This window comes from Prosopis cineraria, unplaced genomic scaffold (genome assembly GCF_029017545.1).
Source record: "Prosopis cineraria cultivar Desert tree isolate PC_DT_omini unplaced genomic scaffold, ASM2901754v1 PC12, whole genome shotgun sequence".
In the NCBI taxonomy this organism is placed as follows: domain Eukaryota; kingdom Viridiplantae; phylum Streptophyta; class Magnoliopsida; order Fabales; family Fabaceae; genus Prosopis; species Prosopis cineraria.
In genome coordinates, this window is record NW_026555343.1 from 2856448 (window position 1) to 2868256 (window position 11809).

At 31.0% G+C, this 11809-nt stretch overlaps 1 protein-coding gene across 1 annotated transcript; it reads left to right on the forward strand.

Moving 5' to 3' along the window:
- The first annotated feature begins 685 nt into the window (after positions 1-685).
- On the forward strand, positions 686-3313 carry LOC129289576 (L-type lectin-domain containing receptor kinase S.4-like). The gene is given in 4 exon segments (XM_054926365.1): positions 686-2172; positions 2175-2278; positions 2280-2744; positions 2746-3313. Coding segments are annotated over 4 exon segments (2067 nt in total). The 5' UTR covers positions 686-872; the 3' UTR covers positions 2944-3313.
- The last annotated feature ends 8496 nt before the right edge of the window (positions 3314-11809 follow it).

The window sequence follows — 11809 nt, forward strand, 5'->3', positions numbered from 1 at the left end:
ATAAATTTTAACTTGCATGCATTGTGTTTTCAATTTATTTTTTGAAATTTTTATTTTATAAAATTTTTGCCGGTGAATTGGATTGAGGAGAATTTTTGGCATTTTTAAAATTAAAGAAGAAATTTAAAAAAATACTTAATTGAAAATCATACTAATTAAGCTTTCAAGATCTCTAACTTTTATATATTGTCTTCCACTTTAACTATTGTTAGTTTTAAAATTCAAGATTGAATATTAAAAAAATATTGCATTAAAAATAGTTTCTACTAATTTTAAAGATTTTCCACATATGATTTGTCCAGCTTAGTTTCTGGAATTTTAAAATTGGTATAAAAAATAATTAAACATAACATTTTAAGTTTTTTCAACTTTTATATTAGTTTTTCAATTAAACTATATAATATAAATAAAAAAAATTTAAAGCAGCTTTTCTCTGTTATAAACGTGAGGATATTTTAGTCAAATATTTAATATTAGATTAATATTAGATTGTATATTGAATATATAATTACCTTTATTAAAAGCACATCTATGCATGATGAAAAAAATGTCTTTGACAGAAAAAGCTCCGAGTTTGAGATTGTACACTGAAAACGCACGTCATTCATTGATCGCCCTTCTTTCCATCGGTCCTCATGAAAGTCAAGCAAAACCATTATCATCATTATTTTCTATTAAGGGCTGCTTCTCTTTCTCATCTCTCTGGCTCTTCACCGTCACAGGCAAGCACGAGCTCATAGCGAAGCTCCTTCTCTTATTCTCACGGGCACCAAACGCCACTTTTACCCTCGCCACCTTTCCCTTTCTTGCTTATCTACTTCATGTAACCCCCTATTCCTTTTCTTCATATTCCTTAATTCATTCGTATTATAATGGCCACCCTGTTTCTCTTACTCTCCTCTGTTTTCCTCTTCCTTCTGATTCCTTCGTCTTCCCAGCTCGACGAAGTTTTCTTCCCGGGATTTAAGGGCGCCGGAGCCAACATAACCCTGAACGGAGTAGCAGCAATCGAGAAAAACGGAATCTTGCGGTTGACGAACCAGACAAATAGGTTGATGGGTCATGCTTTTTATTCGTCTCCATTCCAGCTCAGGAACTCCTCTACTGGTCAAGCTTTCTCCTTCTCTGCTTCCTTTGCTCTCGTCACTGTCCCTGTGTTCTTCAAGCTCGGTGGCCATGGCCTGGCTTTCACGATAGCAACTTCCAAAGATCTCAAAGCCTTGCCAAGTCAGTATCTTGGCCTCCTTAATTCCTCCGATATCGGAAATTTCTCCAACCATTTACTCGCCGTCGAGTTCGACACTGTCCAGGACTTCGAGTTCGGGGACAAGAACGATAACCATGTTGGAATCGACATCAACAGCTTGGTCTCTAACGCATCTGAGACTGCTGGGTATTACACCGACGATTCGGGCTTGAAGAAGCAAGATCTCAATATCTCCGGTGGGACGCCGATTATGGCTTGGGTAGATTACGATTCGGCTGCAAATCTCTTGAGCGTTACTCTTTCTCCTTTCTCGACAAAACCCAGAAAGCCGCTCTTGTCGTTCCCTGTGGATCTCTCACCGATTCTTAAAGATTATATGTATGTTGGGTTCTCTGCTTCCACGGGACTTCTCGCTAGCTCCCACTACATCTTGGGTTGGAGCTTCAAAATCAATGGTCCAGCTCGATCCCTCGATCTCTCTTCTCTCCCACATCTTCCTGGTCCGAAGAAGCAACCGACAAAGCTCATCATCGGCGTGACGGTGCCGGTTATATTTATTGCGTTATCCGCGATAGTAATCGGTGTTTATTTGTTCAGGAAAATAAAAAACGCCGACATAATAGAAGCGTGGGAGCTAGAAATCGGACCCCATCGATATTCCTACCAAGAGCTCAAGAAAGCGACAAGAGGTTTCAAGGACAAGGAGCTTCTCGGACAAGGTGGGTTTGGTCGAGTGTACAAAGGAACACTCCCGAGTTCGAAAACCCTGGTGGCAGTCAAACGAGTTTCCCACGAATCCAAACAGGGCCTTAGGGAGTTCGTCTCTGAAATCGCCAGCATTGGGCGTCTCCGTCACCGGAATCTCGTTCAACTCCTGGGCTGGTGTCGCCGGCGAGGCGACCTCCTCCTCGTGTACGATTACATGGCCAATGGTAGCTTAGACAAGTACCTATTCGACCAGCCGCAAATATTCTCACTTGGGAACAAAGGTTCAAGATCATAAAAGGTGTTGCTTCGGGTCTCCTATATCTCCACGAAGGATACGAACAAGTCGTTATTCACAGAGACGTTTAAAGCAAGCAACGTCTTGCTAGACAACGAGCTCAACGGGAGGTTAGGAGATTTCGGTTTGGCTAGATTATACGAGCACGGGGCCAACCCAAGCACGACCAGAGTGGTGGGCACATTGGGCTATTTAGCTCCTGAGCTACCTCGAACTGGTCGAGCCACCACGAGCTCCGATGTTTATGCTTTTGGTGCTCTGATGCTGGAAGTGGTCTGCGGAAGAAGACCTATTGAACCAAAAGCTTTACCAGAAGAGCTGGTTTTAGTGGATTGGGTGTGGGACAATTACAGAGAAGGGAAGTTGCTGGACGTGGTGGATCCAAAGTTGAACGGTGAATATGATGAGACGGAGGTAGTGATGGTGTTGAAACTGGGTTTGATTTGTTCCAACGATGTTCCTAATAACAGGCCAAGTATGAAGCAATTGATGATGTTTTTGGATGGAGAAGTGGAAGTGCCAGAGAGTTTGAGAGAAGCCAGGTGGAGGAGGGAATCATAGCCGTGAAGGGTTCGATGAGTTCTTGTTCAATTCGTTTGCGTCTTCTTCGTTTGGTGATAAGATGAGTGCGAGTTCTTATACTGGACACAGGGAGACATATGGTACTCATTTTGCTTCTTTTAATACTACTTCAGCTCTGTCTCTTCTCTGTGCCAGAGGAGAAACAAGGTGATGATTGATGATATATTGATACATACAATTTGTCATGTACTCAGATTTCTGGTTTTGATTTGAATTCGTTTGTTGTACAATTGTATCACGTCTCATTGTAGAGAGAAAATTTTGATGCTGCTGCTGATTGGACCAGAGTTGCATACAGTGACTCTGTTAGATTTTAGCCTGGATTCTTGAGGCTGGCAGATGTTTTGCTTATTGGATGAAGAATTTTGTTCATTTGCTTATATGTGCTTTTGGTCACATGATTCTGTTTATGAAGAGAAAAGAAAGACAGACCAATTCTGCAATTATGCTGCTTGAGTTCTGTATTAGATTGTCCCAGGAGCTCGATGAAAACTGCTAAATGAGAAATGGTTTTGTGTGCAGTTCCATTCCCATAATCAAAAAGTCCATTAATCGTTTCTCATTTTGGTAGACCCGCACTACAATTAACGGGCTTTTTTACTAACATGCTATAAACAGTAAACAAAATTACTTAAAATGTTGTACCATCAGAAATATTTACCAAAATATTATATCAAAATGTGTTCACAGTAAATGAGTTTTCGTATGTGAAAAACCATTCACACACACAACAATTTTATAGTAAAAAAATTTGACATCTACTTTTTTTCTAATGAATATTGAAGTTGTTTACTGAGTGAATGAGTTCAATTTTTTTATTGATAAGATATAATGTTCACTGTGAAGTTGTGACTTGTCTCTGCAAGAATTATTCTACATGCTTTTCTTTCCCTATTCTCCTTGTAATATTCCCTATAATTTAATTTTATTGAAGTGTTAATTATATAATGTAATATTTGAAAAGTAGAATGAATTATAAGAGTTTGTGTGTATATTTGCAAATGGACAAATTTGTCATGGTTTAGCCGGTGCAACATTTGAGTGAAATATTGTTTAAATAATGAAAGTTGATCCAAATATTATCTTAGATAGATTAAAGCAATTTAATGGACAAAAGCTACTGTTTCTTCCTAATTAAATGGTGACAGATCTAGCATACAGATGTTCTACAAGCATAGATATACCACGTTACCAAGCATGCAATTTAAAGGATGATTCATATATGGACGATCTATCCATTTATAAATGTACAAATGAATTCTACTTTTTAAATATTACGTTATATAATTAACATCACAATAAAATTAAATTATAGGGAATATTAAAAAGATAAGAGGGAGAGAAAACATGCAAAAAGATTCTCGCAAAGGGAGGGGGCATTTTCAAAATGAATATTATGTGTTATCCATAAAAAAAAAGTTGAACTTGTAAGTGAACACTTCTACTTTTCATAACAAAAATCAAATGTCAGATTTTCCGACAACAAAATTATTCTCTATGTAAATGAGCTTTTCACAAATGTAACATCATTTTTTGTCACATCCCAAGATTTGATTATTGAGTATTAACTGGGGAGGTATCTAATTAATTTTCTAAAAAAATAAATAATAAAGAAATTATCCCAAAAAAAAACTAAGAACATGTTTTGTATAATATTATGATCATTTTTTAAATCCATTGGAGCATATTTAAAATTAATTAGCAATGGGGTCTATTAATGTAATTTTAACCCACTAACTTATTATATTTTTTTTATTGTAATTCATAAAAAACCTTGACTCTTCCATTACCTTTTGCATATTAGAGGCGGAGGTGAAAATGGATTGTGGCTTTCATTTCCTTTCCCTTTCCCTCGCATGGCGTGGCATTCGGGGCTGAAATATTTTTAAGTATGTTTTTCGAAATTTTGCCTTATCACCTTCCCTACTATTTCCGTAACGCACAAGGGGGAAAAATTGATTCAAGGCTTTTTAGGATTTTCAAAATTCTGGACAGTACTTTGCCTTTGTTCTTAGTAGGAAATGAAGGGTTCTAAGGTTTCTATTTAAAATTATTTTTTAAAAAATAAAATGCTTAGATTTTGGGGTGAAGGGTCTTGCATTTTTCCCCTTTTTACTTTGTCTGGAGTTACTTTAAAATTATATTGAAGAATGAAAGAGCGAAATCATAATTGGAAATATAGGTGGATAGAATATTAGATTGAGTGCTTATATTAAGTGATTTTTAACTTGGAATTTCGGTAGAAAAAAAGCTATATATTTTGTGCTTGTTTGTTTTGTTACTTGTGAGATTATTTCCTTAGGATGTTTTTTTTTAATTATTGTTTTTTCCTTCTTTACTGTGTTAGCTAATAGCAAAGTAAATGGGCAAGAAATAGTGCCATGTGTTGCCCATAATGTTTGCATGTAAAATTTCTCGTTTGCTTTCTATACTTGAGGTTTTGCTGTATCTAGGAATTGATAATTTTCTCTTATAGTTGGTATTATGTTGTGGTAAATTTAAAAAACACTAAAGTATGAGCATTAATTGGTTAATCAAGGTGGCTAATATTGATATATTTGAGTGGCTATATTGAGGAATGCAAGAAGAAATTTGGCAGGTAATAAAAAATTTGGGGAGGCATTACTATCACAATAAATCCGGATGATATTTCAAATATGATAAGGTTTTTAAATGATTTTGCAAAATTCTGTCTTAGGAATTGAACATCATAAAAACTTGGTTATTTACTTTTATCATTTTTGCTGTCATTGCTCTAGTTCTTGATCAGGTGCTAACATTAATATTGTTTCAACTTGAAATTTTAAAGCTCTCTCAATTAAGTAATAGTAGACATTTTCTTATATATTTTTAAAGTTATTAATATCTTAAATGATTCCTTGTTTATTTATGCGTTACCAAACTCATTTTCTAAGATAGCAAGATTAGTGGATTGCTGGGAAGGTGATAAAGTATTTAAAAAAAAGATAATAAGCTTTATTATTGAATCTTTTAATTTTGATGATTGTTTACCAAACTTATTGCAACAGTATATGTTTACATTATATTCATGAGAATTGCTTGCATTCATTGAATGTGAAGTTATAAATATATGTATTTAGTTTATAATAAATAGTTAGATAATGTTAATATATGGGACTTATCTAGTAATAAGAACCTTTGTTTGATGTTAGGTTGTAGAAATAGTTTATGTGATTTAGTTGAATCATTGATTTGATTCTATTAGCAAGATTGTTGATACAATCCATTTTATATATAAATAGTTTTTCTTTTGTACTTGCTTACTTATTTCTTATAAGTAACTGTGTTATAATGTTAGTTATATGTGAACAATTCAATTTATTAAAATATTAAAATTTTCATCTCACTTATATTTTGTTTTTAATAATTTCATGTTACAGGTTAAATAGTAGACTGTCAAGGAAAGGAAAAGCAAAGAATAAGATTATATATATATAAATATATATATATATATATATTTATATATTTATATATATAATCCTTGTATGTTTTCTTTTGATGGAATGTAAATATTAGTTATCAAATAATAATGTAAGAGTTTTTCTTTTATTTAAGTTATACACACACACTCACTTATATACTTTCAATATTATTTTTCCTTCATTTTAAGGTGATTGCACTAGCTAATAACTCCCTAATGAAAACTCTATAGAATTTGGGTGTTTTACATTTCTTGTCTGAACAATTTCTGATATAGTATTTGAATAAATACATATCACAGTGTAAATTTAGATAATTTTGTTTACTATTTATAACATATTGGTAAAAAGCCGCAATTAACATGTTCAGACCACACCTCAATCAAATCTTTCTAGTGAATGACAGTTACGTAATCTTGAATTAGAAAATGAATTACAATTAAATAACCAATAAAATTTAAAAATAATATTTTGTAAATATTAATTTAAGTGGTTGTAAATTCTTTATTTTTAATTATAAATAAGATATTTAAATTTTAAATATTATAGTTAATATTCTTGTATGCAATTTACAATTAGTATTTTTGTTTGCAATGATCCAAATTAGTATTTGTAATTTGTTTTTCTAAATATTTTGATGATATCATGAATTCCATCTCCTGACTTTATTGTCATTCTTGCAATTTTATTGTCATAAAATTTGGCTCGTTTTCTGGTAAAATTAATATTTATTTATTTATTTAAAAGAAAAGAGTCTTGGTAGTGGTCTAATATGGTTGAAATAATTTAATTTTATATGGTCAATTTTTTTGAAGAATTATCTTAATTTATAGAGTAAAGTATACTTTTAATCTTCTAACTTTATATAAAATTTTAATTTAATCATTTAATTTTAAAAAATATTTTTTTAATCTTTTATCCCTAATATCATTAGTTTAAATGATTATTTTAAAAAAATTAAATTTAGTATATTAACATTTAAAAATAATTTATTAATATTTAAAAATTTAATGTAAAAAATTGTTTGGATAAAGTTAATCATATTATAATTAAAAAATACTTTATAAAATTAAGAAGTTAAAATAAAACGTCATATGAAATTAAAAAAATTAAATATATATTTTAACCTAATTTTTACGCTTTTTAGTTGTTACTTCACTTTTTCGCCCCGCTCATGATCGCAGAGACGAGAGATGATAGCTTAAAAGATTTTTTTTCCCCTTTCTATAAAGATCGTAACTATCTGTCTAGCATTAAATTCTATTTAACAAATAAAATAATTGCATGATTTATGGTTAGTAAACAGAATTCTGTACAGGTTTTTATTTTACATAGGTATTGACTTTTTTTGTTCAAATAATCATGTGGTCTTGTTAAAATAATTTTGATGATAATAATTAAAAGAATAATTTTTTGTCTTTTTTTAACAAAAAGACAAATATATTAACAAATAAGAAGAAAATGCAACTACAAAGATAATATTAAAGCAGAATTAATAATACTACTAGGTAAAGTAAAAGCAGAAAAAACAAAGGTCTCAAAGCCACACTTCTGAGTTCTATAGTTGGTAAAGTTTTGCAAGATTCTGAGGATATCCTGATCAAAGAGATTGTTTCATGCAGAGTAGAAGCAGGTTCCCTTGTTATGCCAAGCATGCAAGATTTCTAGATTTGGTCAATCTGGGAATCATTATCTATACAGATTTGGTTCAACTTTGTTTTAATAAGGAATCATAATAAATCAGACAAACGTAAAATTTTTTTGAGGTCATCAAACTTTAATTTCCAACATAATCTATACAGCTTAACGGTAACTCCTGATTTGAAACAAAGCCACTTTCTATAGAAAAGATTGTTATATAGTGATGCACAGGTGTTTCTTATAATTTTATGTATGATTAACATTAAAAATGAGAAAACAAAGAGATATGTTATTCGATACATATAAAATAATTATACCATAGTTGCTACGTTGATGATATGTTGCATATAAAACAATATGACTAATAAACCTTGGTGATGAAAATTAATCAGGGGTAGTCAACCACGTATGAGGAGTGTTTTCTTGGGCATCTTATATTTCTCCAACTATGAGCATCCTTGTGCCCGAATTATAAGAATATTAAAAAAAGGGAGATATAATTAATTAATTAATAACAATGAAGCTTGGAAATGACGATAATAGAATATAGCTAGGCACTGACGGACACAGTATATATGTTGTGCTCTTAGCACGCCACTCCGTTTTCTTCGCTGCTCATGTAATTGATTATTGAATGTTATGCTTGGTAAGTCTTAAGTTTTGTGGACCCGTGTGCCCAATATTTTAATATTTTATATAACTTTCCCCTTCCACCCACTGATTTTTTATTTTATTTTTTCCTTTCCCCTGTTGGGTGAGCATGAAGATTCTCACGCGTTGCACTGTCCTTGTCAGGTTGACATACTTTGTGTTTGTGTCTAACTAGATTTTAACTCAATTATTGATGATTATTGATCATATCAGATAGTTAAATATGATAAGAATAGCATCCTTGAAGGTCAGGCTTGCCCTAGTGATGGAACTTTTACTTTTCACTATTTTCATAAAATATATATCGATGATGTTTATGCATAATATGTTTGAAGAATGAACATTAATGTCCCGCATGTACATTAAATTAAATAAAATAAAAAAACTTCCTAATGTGCATATAGAGAACAATTTAGATTGAATCTTTCATAGAGTTGATTAAAATTATAATTGAAGTTGATTAAATCTACCTAAGAACAATAACAACTTGATTGGATTTGATGATTGGAATTAAAACAAGCTAAGGTTAAAAAGTACTTCATCCGTTTAAAAATATAAGACATTTTTTGAGGAGTTAAATGTTCAAAAATGTAAGATATTTTTAATTTTTTGAGATGTAATCATTAATTTTTTTTTAAAAATGTTCCTATTAATTAATGATTTTATATTTATTATAGAGTGTTTCATAGGGATAAATATAAAAAGATAGGGATAGTTAGAAAGTAAGTAATTACTTTATTGGGGGGTAAAATTCAGTTAAAAATATCTTTTATTTTTTAACGAATGGAGTACTAATTTCTTTTTTTTTGGTATTTTTCAAGATTAGATAGATTTGGAATTGGTTGGTTTATGTAAGGAAGATGCAATGTGATGATCTTCCTAGATACATGAACTCCCTCTACTGCATTTGCTTTTTAAAGACATCTCAGTAACCATTAGAAATTAACGCTCTTAGATTTTTTAGATTAACTATAACCCTAAATTAAAGCTTAGAACTAATTGTGCTTAAAGATGGTCAAGTGATTATGTAGTTAATTACTAAGTACTCCAACACTTACCCTAATCAATTGAGACCTCAAATTAATTAAGAAAAATGATTAGTCAAGCTCAAGTGTGCCTAATGCACAACTATATCTTACAAGCTCACAATAGATGACTAGCAAGCAATGTAACAAGGGATAGAATAAAATATAAATTTAGATTGCACTGAATTCAAAATGACAACACTTCAATTGACGAATAAACAATATAACAACCTAATATAATACTTAACCAAGAATCACAAACTCTATTTCTAACAACTATTGTTACTACAATATCATAGTCATTCAAATTCAAAGAATTAAATAAGAGGTAAAATATAAGAAAAACTCTTAAAATCTAAGAGCTCATCCATGCATCCTAGGAAGGTTGAGCATGTCTAGCCACTCTTCATTAGCATTCCGATAGTTCCTCCTTGAAGACCATCAAAGGAAAACTCTATGGAAGAGTGATAATGCTGTTATTTAGGGTTTTATGCGGACATTAGAGAGAAGGGAATGTTGTGATTGATCTAAGGTGGAGGAAAGGTGGAATAGAGGCTAAGGTTTAAGGGTATTTTTTAGAGAAAAAGATGAAGATAAATTGATGAAGAAGATATTGAAATTCAGCCAATTGGTATGTGATTGATCTGTCCAGCTACGAAATCAAATTATTTAAGGGTGTATGAGGCTCATTTAGATTAATCTAATGACTAGGAATCATGATCACCAAGTGTCCTAAAGTGATGTGAGAGTTATGTGCATCTAAGGGTCCTTTTAAATGGTATTTTATATATGACCATGAGTTTTAGGAATTAATTATTTAAATGATAGTAAATAAAAATTAAAGGCATCTAATAATATGAAAATGGATAGAGAGATTTGAAACCAACATGATGGAAATGATGAAAAAATGTATAACAAAAAATAAAAAAAAGGAAATTAAAATTGAAAAGTGAAATTATTACAGCTATCCTTATTTGAAATTTCATCTATCATTTGTGACTTTTTAACCATCAAAATAGCTCATCCAAGGACTTCAATTTCTCACAAGGGATTGCCATCATCATCCAATAGCTTCTCATGGTCTAAAACACACATGGAACCAATTAATAAAAGTTGTGCACAATTAATTTAATGTGTCTTATGAATTTATTTAACTTAGGTGCGAATTATGAAAATATATGAGATGAAAAATTAGGAGATGTAATTAGTTGTTGGAAGTTTCCTAGAAGTTCTTGGTTATAAAAACTAAACATATAACACTTTAAAAGTGCCATTAAAATACAAAAAGTTTGTTCTTTAAATAATATTTTAGTAAATAATTCATAATCTAAGTTGAATTAAGTTAAATTAAACCCATGGGATTAATGAAGAACTCAAAATTAGCAAGTGATGAAATTTTTTAATTTTCAGAAATTATTTTCAAAAATTACAGTTTTGCCCATCAAATTTCAGAATTTTCATTTTGGCCCCAAATTTTTTTGAAATTAAAAAATAACCTAAAAATCTTAAAGGCTTTTAATATGTATGAAATAGCCATATAAGTGTTAAAAGTTAGGAAAAATGACATGTACAAATGGTAATTATCAAATATATGTGTGCGCGCTCGCGTAAAAATAAAAAGTCCAGATATCAATGGACAAAGTAAATTATTCCACCCTCTCTCTCTGTTTTTTTCTTTTACAAAAAAAAAAATTTATGATGTTTTTAAACAGCCTTAAATGGCAAAAACACCATGTTATAGTCACTAGATGTATATGTGATAATTATAAAAGAAAGAGTAAAAAGTACTCGAGAAGTGATTTTTGGTTTTTGTTTTAATGTAAACCATTAACCTCTTTATGTATCATCCTATGCTCCTGCAATCCTAATTATATGGCAAAGTTAATTAATTTTATAATTTTTAAAGAGTGACGGTCAATATTTAAAGCAAAAAGTTGCATGACTTTTTAATATTACTCTTCATTGAAACTAATGCGTAAAAGTGTTGCATAGAAATTACGCCAAAATTTTTTGCAATTGCAATTGGACAAAAAAAAAAAAACCGCCTCATCATTAGATTTAGGACCAAAGTAGGGTACGGTTTGAAAACTTTGCTTTATAAATTATAGTTAAGGCCGGAGAATACTTTCTCTAGAATTAAGAGTGTCATTTGCCAAAAATATAAAATGATTTTCCTTGAGATACAAAGGACAAATAATAGATTCCTCCCAACTAGATTTGTTTTGTGTTCAAGAGTTGCATTCAAACTCCTAATTAATTT